At 46.2% G+C, this 16373-nt stretch overlaps 1 protein-coding gene across 3 annotated transcripts in view; it reads left to right on the forward strand.

Annotated features, from left to right (window-relative positions):
• The window catches only part of LOC137333482 (L-fucose kinase), a 319569-nt gene that overhangs the window by 229838 nt on the left and 73358 nt on the right, over positions 1-16373 (forward strand). For all 3 annotated transcript variants that reach the window (XR_010965901.1, XM_067997639.1, XM_067997640.1), the window contains exons 5-6: positions 9047-9172; positions 13066-13138. Coding sequence is in view for 2 of the 3 variants with exons in the window: in XM_067997639.1 (XP_067853740.1) it covers positions 9047-9172; positions 13066-13138 (199 nt within the window). In the remaining variant the exon portion in view is untranslated. The remainder of the gene's footprint in view (positions 1-9046; positions 9173-13065; positions 13139-16373) is intronic.

Genomic DNA, 16373 nt, shown 5'->3' on the forward strand with positions numbered 1-16373 from the left:
TCTCACCTCACCTCTGGAATTCAGCTCTTTTGTCCATGTTTGGACCAAGGCTGTAATGAGGTCTGGAGCCGAGTGGTCCTGGCGGAACCCAAACTGAGCATCGGTGAGCAGGTTATTGGTGAGTAAGTGCCGCTTGATAGCACTGTCGACGACACCTTCCATCACTTTGCTGATGATTGAGAGTAGACTGATGGGGCGGTAATTGGCCGGATTGGATTTGTCCTGCTTTTTGTGGACAGGACATACCTGGGCAATTTTCCACATTGTCAGGTGGATGCCAGTGTTGTAGCTGTACTGGAACAGCTTGGCTAGAGGCGCAGCTAGTTCTGGAGCACAAGTCTTCAGCACTACAGCTGGGATGTTGTCGGGGCCCATAGCCTTTGCTGTATCCAGTGCACTCAGCCGTTTCTTGATATCACGTGGAGTGAATCGAATTGGCCGAAGACTGGCTTCCGTGATGGTGGGGATATCGGGAGGAGGCTGAGATGGATTATCCACTCGGCACTTCTGGCTGAAGATGGTTGCAAACGCTTCAGCCTTGTCTTTTGCACTCACGTGCTGGACTCCGCTATCATTGAGAATGGGGATGTTTGCAGAGCCTCCTCCTCCCGTTAGTTGTTTAATTGTCCACCTTCATTCACAACTGGATGTGGCAGGACTGCAGAGCTTTGATCTGATCCGTTGGTTGTGGAATCGCTTAGCTCTGTCCATAGCATGTTGCTTCCGCTGTTTAGCATGCATGTAGTCCTGAGTTGTAGCTTCACCAGGTTGGCACCTCATTTTTAGGTCCGCCTGGTGCTGCTCCTGGCATGCTCTTCTACACTCCTCATTGAACCAGGGTTGATCCCCTGGCTTGTTGGTAATGGTAGAGTGAGGAATATGCCGGGCCATGAGGTTACAGATTGTGCTGGAATACAATTCTGCTGCTGCTGATGGCCCACAGCGCCTCATGGATGCCCAGTTGGATGGTGTCCTCAGTGCGAAGATGGGATTTCATCTCCACGAGGACTGTGCGGTGGTCACTCCTACCAATACTGTCATGGACAGATGCATTTGCGACAGGTAGATTGGTGAGGACGAGGTCAAGTAAGTTTTTCCCTCGTGTTGGTTCGCTCACCACCTGCCGCAGGCCCAGTCTAGCAGCTATGTCCTTCAGGACTCGGCCAGCTCGGTCAGTAGTGGTGCTACCGAGCCACTCTTGGTGATGGACATTGAAGTCCCCCACCCAGAGTACATTTTGTGCCCTTGCTGCCCTCAGTGCTTCCTCCAAGTGGTGTTCAACATGGAGGAGGACTGATTCATTAGCTGAGGGAGGACGGTAGGTGGTAATCAGCAGGAGGTTTCCTTGCCCATGTTTGACCTGATGCCATGAGATTTCATGGGGTCCAGAGTCAATGTTGAGGACTCCCAGGGCCACTCCCTCCTGACTGTATATCACTGTACCGCCACCTCTGGTGGGTCTGTCCTGCCGGTGGGACAGGACATACCCAGGGATGGTGATGGAAGAGTCTGGGACGTTAGCTGAAAGATATGATTCTGTGAATATGGCTATGTCAGGCTGTTGCTTGACTAGTCTGTGGGACAGCTCTCCCAATTTTGGCACAAGTCCCCAGATGTTAGTAAGGAGGACCTTGCAGGGTCGACTGGGCTTGGTGTTTTGCCGTTGTCGTGTCCGGTGCCTAGTGGTCCAATGCCGGGTGGTCCGTCTGGTTTTATTCTTATTATGACTTTTCGTAGCGAGATTTTACAACTGAGTGGCTTGCTAGGCCATTTCAGAGGGCAATTAAGAATCAACCACATTGCTGTGGGTCTGGAGTCACATATAGGCCAGACCGGGTAAGGGCGGCAGGCTTCCTTCCCTAAAGGACATTAGTGAACCAGATGGGTTTTTACGACAATCCGGTAGTTTCATGGCCATCATTACTGATACTAGTATTTTAATTCCAGATTTTATTTTAATTAATTAATTGAATTTAAATTCGCCAGCTGCCGTGGCGGGATTTGAACTCATGACTCTGGATTTTAGTCCAGGCCTCTGGATTACTAGCCCAGTAACATAACCACTATGCTACCGTACCTTGTGAAAGAGCAGCGAATCAGCATGCGTTAAATCAAATTGCTGATATTTGTGCAGAAATAATCTCCGCCAAGTAATGTTGTGAGTTAGGCGCTATTTACATTGTGAGTTCTGACAGTAGATGTGCCATTATCAACCCACTGATATAAAAGTGTCAACCTTTGAAGAATTGACAGTATGTGTTTTTCTGTGTCCTATGGATTGCTCTTGGTCTCTACTTACCGATTAATGGTAAACCTTAGCGAGGAGCGGTGGCAGCATTAAATATAAACAGGGGAAGGACGCATACGGACATCCAAATTCTAAATTAATGTGCCTTTAGAAAACTAGGTTTTCACTTCTGGGGCCTGGTGTGGAATCCAGCTAAACTGAAGAGATGTAAGTACTGACTCTTTCTGCTCACTGCATTTCAATGAGCCCGGAGCAGTCTCAACTCAATTCTGTAAGTTGTCAACACAAGACAGCTTATAATTATGCACCAATTAACAATCTTATTCAGGAAAGCTGCAGGGATACTTTGTTTATGGGAGATAGAAATATCAGACTGGAAGCATCTGCTGCACCTGACCTGGGAGTGCTTGACGCTGATCTGTGTGCTAAAAGTAGAAAATGTCCCATTTCCCAGCGCTAACATCCCTCACCTTGATGAGCACAAAATTCTCCTCTTTAAAAAAAAAAGCTGAAGGGAACATTTCTTCCCCACCCTCCCTGTCTCTATCTCTCTCTCTCTCTCTCTCTCGTTCTCTCTCTCTCTCTCTCTCCCTCTCTCTATCTTTCTCTCTCTCCCTCCCGATCTATCGATATATATTTGATCTTTTTTGATACAGACCAGTCAATCTCCCGAAATGTTGTACAAGGAGAATGAAGGGCAAATGTAGTCTTCAGGTGAAGGGAGGGTTAGAGGGCAGGGGGATAATTAGATGAGAGGACGCCATAAGTCTTACATTCTGCCCTTATTTTTATATCGTACTTTGATTTCATATTATTATTTACAGTTAAATAGTAAGACTTACGACAGTTTTGCAAGCACGGAGTAGAGTTGGCAGGAATTTCGGCTGAGGATCTGGGAGACATGAAGCCAAGTTGCAACAACACCACCACTGACCGGAGGGTGTAATTACAGCATGACAAGCTTAAATGGGCAATTCCCATTATAAATGTTGATATAAGAATTTATAATGGGAAAAAGTGTAATAAAACATAACAAAATGAAGTAAGGATTTGTAGACAGGAAGTGCATGCAAATGTAAGATTTTTAATATATTTATAATTATAGATATATATTTTTTTATTCGTTCATGGGACGTGGGCGTCGCGGGCAAGGCCAGCATTTATTGCCCATCCCTAATTGCCCTTGATAAGGTGGTGGTGAGCCGCCTTCTTGAACCGCTGCAGTCCATGTGGTGAAGGTTCTCCCACAGTGCTGTTAGGAAGGGAGTTCCAGAATTTTGACCCAGCGACAACGAAGAAACGACGATATATTTCCAAGTCGGGATGGTGTGTGACTTGGAGGGGAACGTGCAGGTGGTGGTGTTCCCATGTGCCTGCTGCTCTTGTCCTTCTTGGTGGTAGAGGTTGTGGGTTTGGGAGGTACTGTCGAAGAAGCCTTGGCGAGTCGCTGCAGTGCATCCTGTGATGGTACACACTGCAGCCAAAATGCGCCGGTGGTGAAGGGAGTGAATGTTTAGGGTGGTGGATGGGGTGCCAATCAAGCGGGCTGCTTTGTCCTGGATGATGCCGAGCTTCCTTCTTGAATGTTGTTGGAGCTGCACTCATCCAGGCAAGTGGAGAGTATTCCATCACACTCCTGACTTGTGCCTTGTAGATGGTGGTAAGACTTTGGGGAGTCAGGAGGTGAGTCACTCACCACAGAATACCCAGCCTCTGACCTGCTCTTGTAGCCACAGTATTTATGTGGCTGGTCCAGTTAAGTTTCTGGTCAATGGTGACCCCCAGGATGTTGATGGTGGGGGTTTCAGCGATGGTAATGCCGTTGAATGTCAAAGGGAGGTGGTTAGACTCCCTCTTGTTGGAAATGGTCATTGCCTGGCACTTGTCTGGCACGAATGTTACTTGCCACTTATCAGCCCAAGCCTGGATGTTGTCCAGGTCTTGCTGCATGCGGGCACAGACTGCTTCATTATCTGAGGGGTTGCGAATGGAACTGAACACTGTGCAATCTTCAGCGAACATCCCCATTTCTGACTTTATGATGGAGGGAAGGTCATTGATGAAGCAGCTGAAGATGGTTGGGCCTTGGACACTGCCCTGAGGAACTCCTGCAGCAATGCCCTGGGGCTGAGATGATTGGCCTCCAAAAACCACTACCATCTTCCTTTGTGCTAGGTATGACTCCAGCCACTGGAGAGTTTTCCCCCTGATTCCCATTGACTTCAATTTTACGAGGGCTCCTTGGTGCCACACTCAGTCAAATACTGCCTTGATGTCAAGGGCAGTCACTCTCTCCTCACCTCTGGAATTCAGCTCTTTTGTCCATGTTTGGACCAAGGCTGTAATGAGGTCTGGAGCCAAGAGGTCCTGGCGGAAGCCAAACTGAGCATCGGTGAGCAGGTTATTGGTGAGTAAGTGCCGCTCGATAGCACTGTCGACGACACCTTCCATCACTTTGCTGATGATTGAGAGTAGACTGATGGGGCGGTAATTGGCCGGATTGGATTTGTCCTGCTTTTTGTGGACAGGACATATCTGGGCAATTTTCCACATTGTCGGGTAGATGCCAGTGTTGGAGCTGTACTGGAACAGTTTTAACATAGAAAATAGGAGCAAGAGTAGGCCATTCGGCCCTTCAGGCCTGCTCCGCCATTCATAATGATCATGGCTGATCGTCTAACTCAATACCCTGTTCCCGCTTTTTCCCCATAACCCTTGATCCCTTTTGCATTAAGAAATATATCTATCTCCTTCTTGAATACATCTAATGACTTGGTCTCCACTGCCTTCTGTGGTAGAGAATTCCACAGGTTCACCACCCTCTGAGTGAAGAAATTTCTCCTCATCTCGGGTCTAAATGGCATACCCCGTATCACGAGACTGTGACCCCTGGTTCTGGACTCCCCAACCATCGGGAACATTCCCCCTGCATCTGGTCTGTCCAGTCCTGTTAGAATTTTATATGTTTCGATGAGATCACCTCTCAATCTTCTAAACTCTGGTGAATATAGGCCTAGTCGACCCAATCTCTCCTCATACGTCAGTCCTGCCACCCCAGGAATCAGTCTGGTAAACCTCTGTTGCACTCCCTCCATGGCAAGGACATCCTTCCTCAGATAAGGAGACCAAAACAGCACACAGTACTCCAGATGTGGTCTCACCAAGGCCCTGTATAACTGCAGTAAAACATCCCTTCTCCTGTACTCAAATCATCTTGCAATGAAGGCCAACATACCATTCGCCTTCCTAACTGCTTGCTGCACCTGAATGCTCGCTTTCAGCGACTGGTGTAAAAGGACACCCAGGTCTCGTTTAGCTCGAGGCACGGCTAGTTCTGGAGCACAAGTCTATATATTCCTATATCTATCTGTTTAATTTTTATTCCATACCAGTTGGCGATAATCATCTGGTGTTTAGCACTACTTGGGATGGCGGTGGGGTTTAGCAGCACTGGGATTGATCCTGGGCTTTGGTAGCACTGGGTTGGAGATCCTGGAGTTTGGCAGAACTGGTCTGGGGGTCCCAGAGTTTGGCAGAAATAGTATGGAGGTCCGAGAGTTTGGCAGAACTGGTATGGGGGACCCAGATTTTGGCAGAACTTGTATGGGGTGCTGGGATCTGGCAGAATGGGTTGGGGAATCCTGTAATCTGGCACACTGTGAAAGTGGAACCTGGGGTTTGGCAGAACTGAGGGGTGAAATGTGGGGTTTAGTTCACTGGGGTTTGTCAGCAGTGAGGAAAAGGAGGACAGGGGTCTGGTAGCATGGGGGTGGAACACCCTGAGTCTACCAGCACTACTTTACAAGTTTCTGAGAGACCTCTGCAAACATTGAATTCAGTGTTTTGCGATTAGTTCATGGACATGTGTCCCTTTATCTGTTTCCGTCTCACTCACTCACTCACACCTATCGCTCATTATAATGCTTACATTTTCTAACTATTAACATAACACAATTGACAGTAATTAGAGCCTTTCTGTTTGGCTGAGAAATTTTCAAATTTCGATTTCTTTGTTTATTGTGAAAAGAAAAAAGAATTCAAATCATGATGAGGAAAGACATTTCTATCCATCTGTCTGTCCTGTCTCACATTTTATATGGAGGTCTCTCTCTGCCCCTCTCTTTCTGCCTTTCAGCTTGACATCTCTCTGAAATAAAAATGAATAACTTTTATTTAAACATTTAGCTGAAAACCCACTCATTCATTGTTTAGTTTCTATTCAAATCATTTTCCAAAACACAAACTGAATTACTGTTCTACAGAGACACAGTGTGATTTTTCCATTGAGAAAAATTAACAGATTGTTAAAACAAATAAACAAAAGCTGTGACAGGTCAATAATCAGTGATCTCTCCAACTCACTCACTCATTCAATTACACATTCACCCACACTGACTCACACACACACTGACTCATACACTCACTCACACACACACTGACTCACACTTACCCACTCACCTCACATACTTCCACACATACACACTCATTCACTCACTCACACACTCTCACTCTCACACATCAATAAAGCATTTGAAATTTGTCATTTAGCTTTGCTTTTTAATTTTGATCATGTTAGGCGTTGAGGTGAAGCACTGTATCTGTTGAATGACTAAATGATGCTACTGCATCCTGCAAAATTATGCCTACTGCACATGCTCAGACTGTAGGATCTGCCTTCAGCTAACAAACTCCAAACACATTTATCAAGATCAAGCCTATGCTTTTGGGAAAGGCTGAATAAGTAAATAAAAAACTAGCTTCCCCTTAAATGCAGCTATGCTATTCGCCTCAACTACTCCTTATGTTAGTACCTTCCACATTCTTACCACTTTTTAGGTAAAATAATTCTCCTTATCTCTCCCTGGTTCTTTTGTTAATTTGACTTTGGAATTGGCTTTTTGATGTCCAGGCCTGAATAAAATGATATTCCATACCAAGCAGCTGTCCCATTCCCTCTGCTTAATACATGGACGGGTAACGATGTCATTAAGTGAGTTATTGTGGTTGAAGAGCTGGCTGTTAAGCTGCTCCGATGCCTCATTGTGGCTGGTGTGGTATTGAGCTGTACGGACCAGAAGAGTTGATCCCCGGTCTGCGTGGAATCACCCAATGTCATTTGGGAGTCATGCATAGGATGCAGTTGCACAGGAACAGAGAGCTGTCTGATAGCTCATTCAAGTCGATATCCTTCAAGTGTGAGTCTAAACAGTGAATGCTGGTAAGCGATTCATCCTAGGGAGACATCACAGCCAGTGTAAGCCTCTTCACACCAGGCATCCACTCGTATGCAATTTCCAATAGGGGGTTACTGGAAGCAATCAGGATTGGGAACCTAGGATGATATATTTTTCCTCTCTCTGATCTGGTGCTGAGGCCAATTGGACCACCTTCCTACTGTCACCCCCTGCGGCATGGATAGAACCTGGGGCCTCCCACTCCCGGTCTGTATGACTCAGTGCCACAATACGCAGCACACTTACTCACTGAGAGGGGGAAGCCTAGAAGTTTTGCTTGCTAATAAGTTTCCCCTTATTTATTTGACAATAGCATTGCTCTTTCTGGACAGGCATTTTAAACATTTCTATGAACCCATTTGAGAAGGCAGTATTTTATGCTGGGCACTATGCAGTAAATGTCGAGTACATGTCTCATTAAAGCTGAGGGATATATGTTGCTGTTTGGCAGTCGCCCAGTTTAATAAAGTGACTGTAAAATGAATGCCTTGCAAGAGTCAGCAAACTCCATACCACTGCATCATCAGCTCTAGTCAGCTATTGGCCCTGTTAATTGAAAGCAGCCCAATCACTCAGCACCATAGGTCCTTAATGTTCCACATAGCCACCAGAATCATTTTCATTACTGAGGTATTGTTTACCTCTGGTGGCTCATTAAAGTCATTAAATATCTCTGTCAGTGGCTAAGTGGATAAAGGCACAACCATTCAGTGTACTGGACCATAAGGAAGAACAAACTTGCATTTATATAGCGCCTTTCACGACCTCAGGGTGTCCCAAAGCGCTTTACAGCCAATGAAGTACTTTTGAAGTGTAGTCATTGTTTTAATGTAGGAAACGAGGCATCCAATTTGCTCACAGCAAGATCCCACATACAGCAAGGAGATAAATGACCAGATGATCTGTTTTTAATGATGTTGGTTGAGGACCAAATATTGGCCAGGACACTAGGGGGAGAACTCCCTGCTCTTCATATAGTGCCATTGGATCTTTTACATCCATCTGAGAGAGCAGACCGGACTTTGGTTTAACGCCTCTTCCAAAAGACAGCACCTCCGACAGTGCAGCACTCCCTCAGTACTGCATTGGAGTGTCAGCCTAGATAATGTGCTCTAGTCTCTGGAATGGGGCTTGAACCCACGTCCTTCTGACTTAGAGGCGAGAGTGCTACCGCTGAGCCAAGGCTGGCGCCAAACACAGCAGAAGGTCCCAGGATCAATCCCTAGTCTGTGCTGGGCCAGCCGATGCCCATTGCGGTGGCAGTAGAGGTGCTACAATTGGCCTCTAAGGAGGGGAGAGACTCAGCCAGCGTTCCTGATCCTGCTCACTATCCTGTGACAGATGATGGAAAGTGGGAGTGTCTGAAAACCGGAACAGTCTCTGCTGCCCCGCCCCTGCTAATGTCCAGGCTCACAAGTGAAGACTGGTCACTTGGATAAGAAACTGAAGAATTACTGCATCCGTGGGGACTGTCCCCCAGCAACATACGGAGCCTTCAGAGAGAGGACAAAAAATAAAATAGAAATATTAAAAAGAGTCTTTTCTTCTCTGTTGTTATGTTCAGGGTCGAGACTTCCCTTTTGATGACTGTGGCCGATCGTTTACCTGCCTGCCAGTGGAAAACCCCAACAGCCAAGCAGAGGCCCTGGTCTGTAATATCGATATCCTGCTGCACATCATGACGTATAAGGTCAGTTACTCACGAGCGATTCCAGGAACAAAAACTCAGTTTGAGCTCACTGAACTTTCCTTCTAAAGCTCGAGAAAGCTCCAGTAGGCTGCGACTTATCAAAGTATTACATTACATAGAATGTACAGCACAGAAACAGGCCATTCAGCCCAACAGGGCTATGCCAGTGTTTATGCTCCACAAGAGCTTCCTCCCATCCTACCTCATCTAACCCTATCAGCATATCCTTCTATTCCTTTCTCCCTCTTGTGTTTATCTAGCTTCTCCTTAAATGCATCTATGCTATTCGCCTCAACTACTCCATGTGGTAGTGAGTTCCACATTCTCACCACTCTCTGGGTAAAGAAGTTTCTCCTGAATTCCTTATTGGATTTATTAGTGACTATTTTATATTTATCAACACACAGCAACTCCCACAATCCTGATAACTGTTTGCAGCTAATTACAACTTCCCTGCCGCTTAGCCCTTGTTTCCCCCCAGTTTTCTCCCCTCCTCTTCTGATCTGCTGCATTGCGGTTCTCACAGATACCAGCAGCCCTCCAGTACCCCTTCCCAAGAAACCTCTCGTCATGGCTAAGCCTAGACAGTGAGAGTCAGCTGGCAATTCCACTTGGAGGGCTTCAAAGCCGACCCTGACCCAGTCCTCATCCAGTGCCAACGTACATGGACTTCCCAGCCGGAGTTAGCGGATACCAACTAGGTACAGGAACCCTGGCTGTTGTTTACCACCCCCCCCCCCGCTACCCTAAACCAGGATCTGCAGACCTCGCATGTAGTGCCCCAACTGCCAGTCCAGGTGAGATCAGCTGTCTCATCACAGTCAAGGAATCAAACCTGGGAGCTTGTGATCTGTATGGCTCAGTGCTACGCCATAGAGAGTAGTACGTCAGGAATCATATTGGGCTGGAGTGGGGCATCTCGTGGCGCACGCCGTTAGTTAGACTTTTTCCTGCACCCTTCAGCTCGAAATGTTTTTGCGCCATAACTTGCTGGAAGTGCGAGCTGATAGCGACGAAGACAACGGGGCATCTGAGACCTTAGTGAATGGCGGGACCAACCATCTATCTCCTTAATCAATTAGATTTAAGGATTGAGAAATAAACAGAGGAAGGAGGGTGAATTCGAGTCAAATCAGGTATGGAAAGAGAAATAAAGAGAGGGAAAGAAAGATTGGATTAAGAGAGAGAAAAAAGAGACAGAAAGGAAAAGTAATTTTAAAAATTTTAATTTTTTTTTTATTCGTTCATGGGATGTGGGCATCGCTGGCAAGGCCAGCATTTATTGCCCATCCCTAATTGCCCTTGAGAAGGTGGTGGTGAGCTGCTTTCTTGAACCACTGCAGTCCGTCTGGTGAAGGTTCTCCCACAGTGCTGTTAGGCAGGGAGTTCCAGGATTTTGACCCAGCGACGATGAAGGAACGGCGATATATTTCCAAGTCGGGATGGTGTGTGAATTGGAGGGAAACGTGCAGGTGGTGTTGTTCCCATGTGCCTGCTGCCCTTGTCCTTCTAGGTAGTAGAGGTCACGGATTTGGGAGGTACTGTCGAAGAAGCCATGGTGAGTTGCTGCAGTGCATCCTGTGGATGGTACACACTGCAGCCACGGTGCACCGGTGGTGAAGGGAGTGAATGTTTAGGGTGGTGGATGGGGTACCAATCAAGCGGGCTGCTTTGTCCTGGATGGTGTCAAGCTTCTTGAGTGTTGTTGGAGCTGCACTCATCCAGACAAGTGGAGAGTATTCCATCACACTCCTGACTTGTGCCTTGTAGATGGTGGAAAGGCTTTGAGGAATCAGGAGGTGAGTCACTCGGCGCAGAATACCCAGACTCTGACCTGCTCTTGTAGCCACAGTATTTATGTGGCTGGTCCAGTTAAGTTTCTGGTCAATGGTGACCCCCAGGATGTTGATGATGGGGGATTCAGCAATGGTAATGCCATTGAATGTCAAGGGGAGGTGGTTAGACTCTCTCTTGTTGGAGATGGTCATTGCCTGGCACTTGCCTGGCTCAAATTGACATTTTTGAAATCTCTAACAACAATTTACTACCTGGTGGAATGAGATTGTAGAGTATAAATTGTTCCCTCTCTGGATCAGAGAGGTTGATTGGCATTGCATTAACAACTATCACATCATTAAAAAGGTCCTTACGCTCTTAATTACCAGACTTAACTTTCTGCCTCGAGTTTAATGGGCAATCAATGTGCAAATCCAGCATGTTCTTAAAAATTACGGAGAGGCTAAGGGTGAGATGCAGTTTGTGCGACGCAAACAGCAGAGCGGCGTAAATCGGCCAGCAAGTTCTGGAGATTTGCAGCTCACGGCGTATCTCTTCATCCCCTGTACTTGCTGGCCGATCTGCACATTCATAATGGCGTGCGTCGTTAACATGCCATTATTTTTCCAGCAAGATCCGGGCCATAGTACTTGCAGGGGCATACCTTGAGGATGTTAAACCATTGTGTACATTTGGGCAACAACAGGCCATCACAGGGTCAAAGAGGTTCTTTAACAGAAGGTTTAGATTGAGAAGGAAGGGACATTAGGAGGTTTGTTGGACAATAGATGTGAGGGAGTTTTGGGCAGCATTTGATTCATATATTCCCAACACGCAGGTGAAAAAGGTAGGGCCTATTGGTGACATGATAACGAGCTTGAGGCATGTGAGCTGTGAGAAGTCGAAGAGCCTGGGCTTGTTTGATATGGAGAAGAGAAGTTCTCGGGGGATGTAATTCAAAGTGTTTAAGATTCTTAAGGGAATTAATAAATTGAAGCCCCAGTAATACATTTTGGGATTGCCACAAACTCTAGAACCAGGGGATCTGGACTGAAGTTTACAAAAGGGATGGTGCTCAGTAAGTTCAGATTTAGCAATTTTACAAAGAGAGTGTTGAATGTATGAAACAGACTGCCTGAGGGGGCAGTGGGGACAGTTAGTGCGAGGAGATGTTGGGGAGAACTGGACAGATATTGAGGGGTAGTCGCTTCTAGAACTGGCCAGATGGACTGTGGAGCCTTTTCCAATCCTGTACTATCTTGTGTTCCTTATGTACCTATGTTAATAGAGGTGTTTAGGTGCACAGTAAGGTGTAAGAGACTCCCCATTCATCTACCGATTGGTGACCCTCTTTGGTCAGGGAGGCTGAGGAATTCATGTGGGGGGGGGGTGGGGGTGGTTAGGTACAGGGGACTCACAGGTAGTGACCCCACAGCCAGGTGGCTATCCAGCTCCAACGAAGCTTGTACGTTACATGTTCAGTGAAAGTCCAATCTACTGCAGTCTAATTTCACCATTATAAGATAGAGTTTGTACCTACAAGAAATTGATTAGAAAAACAACACCTTGCATTTATATAGCGCCTTTAACATTGTAAAACATCTCAAGGCACTTCACAGGAGCGTTAGCAGACAAAATTTGACACTGAGCCACATAAAGAACTATTAGGACAGATGACCAAAAGCTTAGTCAAAGGGTAGGTTTTAAGGAGCGTCTTAACAGAGAAGAGATGGGTAGAGAGGCAGAGAGGGAATTCCAGAGATTCGGGCCCAGGCAGCTGAAGGCACGGCCACCTATGGTGGGACGATGGAAATCAAGGATACGCAAAAGGACGGAATTGGAGGAGCGCAGAGATCTCGGAGGGTTGTAGGGCTGGAGGAGGTTACAGAGATAAGGAGGGGCCAGGCCATGGAGGGATTTGAAAACAAGGATGAGAATTTTAAATTTGAAGCGTCAGCGAGCACAGAGCGGATAGAATGGCATGTATCCCACAGGTTTGCTTCAAGGGATCGCTTTACATCACAGTTGCCCAAATCATGTACAAAAGGTAAAGGAAGTTGTGAGGTAAAGTATGGAATGTATCACTGATGGGTCTTTTCTCTTCTTACTTATTACAGCTGGGACCAGGCTGTACTCCAGGTGTGTGGGTCTGCAGCACAGATATGATCCTGACTGTCCCCTCCTACCCAGGTAATGTACCCCAAATGCACTATGCAAAGGGCACACAAGTAATTGCAGCATTTAATTAACATTCCCTGTAGTGTAAGGGATCACACAGGTGCTGCTTTGTACACACCATTGGTACACTCATCCATTCTTTATCTGTGAGCTTAGACAGTGCATATTCGACCATGGAGTGCATCATATCTGCAGCCGATTCTGTCCTCGCATGACATGCGTACTTTCTAGCAGGGATCAGTGGAATTAGGAATGGGACGACTGACTAAATTGCCCTTCCCTAATCTAGGGTTGCTCACAACATAAGCTGACTTCAGCTAACTCAGCAGAAACTAAGAATCGAGAAGCTAGAGCTCCCTGGATGACTAAAGATGTCGGGGGTTAAATTGGTTAACCCCGGGAAAACGGGCACAGGGATCGCGGTGCGCGATTAACCCGTGCCCGTCGGTTGAGTTGCAGGGAACACATAACATTCGTGCTCCCTAATAATCTACATGATTGCTGTATACAGCCAACGCCACCTGCGCTGTTGATTGGCTGCACCAGCAGGAGGCCCCAATATCGGGAGTGGCTAGCACTAACTTAAAGGTAGCCTGCACCTCTTAAAGGGGAGGTGCACTGTGGCTGCAGGGAGAGTGGGAATTTGTTTATCAACTAACTCTGTGCTGCAGGAAAGTAAGGAATGGCTGTGCCTGTGAGAGAGCGTGCACCAAGGTTCTCGGACGATGCACTAGAGGCTTTGGTGAGAGTAATCTCAGGATTACTCCCAGTGCCACGTGTTAGTGAGAGCGGAAATAGGAAAATAGACCTGATGAATGCGTGGCTTGAGAGATGGTGTAGGAGGGAGGGTTTTAAATTCCTGAGGCATCGGGACCGATTCTGGGAAAGGCGGGACCTGTACAAGCAGAACCGGAACCAATATCCTCGCGGGGACGTTTGCAAGTTCTGTTGGGGAGGGTTTAAACTAGTATGGCGGGGGATGGGAACCAAAGGGCAGGTACAGATAGGACAAATTCTGACCAGGAAACGGGAAATAGAAAAGCAGTTAGTGACGTAGTTAGCGACTCAGAAAGGCAAAAGAAGCAAAGGTTAAATAGTGTCCAGCACAGGAATTTGATGGGGTTAAAGGGTATATACTTCAATGCAAGGAGTATTACAAACAAAGCAGATGAGCTAAGGGCACAGATAGACACATGGCAGCATGATATCATTGCTATAACGGAAACCAGCTTAAAGAGGGGGATAATTGACAGCTCAATATCCCTGGATATAGAGTTTTCAGGCAGGATAGGGTGGGTGATAAAAAAGAAGGGGGGTAGCATTATTGGTTAAAGAATCAATTACTGTTGTGAGAAGGGATGATATGCTAAATGGATCATCATTCGAGGCCATATGGGTTGAGCTAAGAAATAAAAAAGAGGCAGTCACACTACTAGGAGTGTACTATAGACCCCCAAATAGTGAAAGGGAGATAGAAGAACAAGTATGTAGGTAAATTTCTGAGTGCAAAAATAAGAGGGCAATAATAATCAGGGACTTCAATTACCCTGACATCAACTGGGATTCAAACAGTGTGAGGGGCACAGAGGGTGCAAAATTCTTTTCGGTGTCCAGGAGAACTTTTTTAGCCAGCACGTGACAAGCCCAACAAGAGGGGATGCCATTCTAGATTTAGTCCTGGGAAATGAAGATGGGCAAGTGGGTGAAGTGACAGTGGGTGACCATATTGGGGATAGTGACCACAATTCAGTTAGTTTTAGCATTATTATGGAAAAGGACAGAGTTAAATCAGGAGTAAACGTTTTAAATTAGGGAACAGCAAATTTTACAGAACTAAGAGGTGATTTGGCAGAAATGGACTGGACACAACTACTTGAGAAATCAGTGGCAAGCCAGTGGGAGGCACTAAAAAGTGAAATTCTACGGGTACAATGCACACGTCCCCTCAAAGAAAAGGGGTGGCACTGCCAAATTTAGAGCCGCCTGGTTGTCTAGAAGTATACGGGGCAAGATAAAGCAGAAAAAGAAAGCTTATGACTGTCACAGAAAACTAAATACTGCAGAAAGCCGAGAGGAGTATAGAAAGTACAGGGGTGATGTAAAAAAGGAAATAAGGAAAGCAAAGAGAGGGCATGAAAAAATATTAGCTAGTAAGATTAAAGAAAATCCAAAGATGTTTTTTCAGTACATTAAGAACAAGAGCATAGCTAAGGAAAAGGTGGGACCTATCAGGGATGATAAGGGTAACTTTATGTGTAGAAGCAGAGGATGTGGGTAGGGTTTTAAATGAATATTTTGTCTCCGTATTCACAAAGGAAAGGGATGATCCGGACGTAGTAGTTGAAGAGGAGAGGTGTGAAATATTGGATAAGGTAAACATTACGAGAGAGGAAGTACTAGAGGGACTGGAATCCTTGAAAGTTGATAAGTCACCAGGGCCGGATGGATTGTTTCCTAGGCTATTGAAGGAAGCCAGGGAGGAAATGGCGGATGCTCGGAGGATCATTTTCCAATCCTCACTAGATACAGGGGAGGTACCGGAGGACTGGAAGACTGCAAACGTAGTACCATTGTTTAAAAAGGATACGAGGGAAAGGCCGAACAATTATAGGCCGGTCAGTCTTACCTCGGTGGTGGGCAAACTATTAGAATCAATACTGAGAGATAGGATAAACTGTCACTTGGAAAGGCATGGTTTAATCAGGGATAGTCAGCATGGATTTGTTCAGGGAAGGTCATGCCTTACAAATCTGATTAAATTCTTTGAGGAAGTGACAAGGAGGATTGATGAGGGTAGTGCAGTGGATGTTGTTTACATGGATTTTAGTAAGGCATTTGACAAGGTCCCACATGGCAAACTGGTCAGAAAGGTAAAAGCTCATGGGATACAGGGAAATGTGGTGAATTGGATCCAAAATTGGCTCAGTAACAGGAAACAAAGGGTAAAAGTCGATGGATCGCTTTGCGAATGGAAATCTGTTTCCAGTGGTGTGCCACAGGGCTCAGTGTTGGGTCCCTTGCTGTTTGTGGTATATATTAATGATTGGGACTTGAATGTAGGAGGCATGATTGGCAAATTTGCAGATGACACAAAAATTGGCCGTGTAGTTGATAGTGAAGAGGATAGCTGTGGACTCCAAGAAGATATAAATGGGTTGGTGGAGTGGGCGGAGAATGGCAAATGGAGTTCAACCCGCAGAAGTGTGAGGTAATGCACTTAGGGAGGGCAAACAGTAAAAGGGAATAC

Source organism: Heptranchias perlo, chromosome 16 (genome assembly GCF_035084215.1).
Source record: "Heptranchias perlo isolate sHepPer1 chromosome 16, sHepPer1.hap1, whole genome shotgun sequence".
NCBI classification, from domain to species: Eukaryota; Metazoa; Chordata; class Chondrichthyes; order Hexanchiformes; family Hexanchidae; genus Heptranchias; species Heptranchias perlo.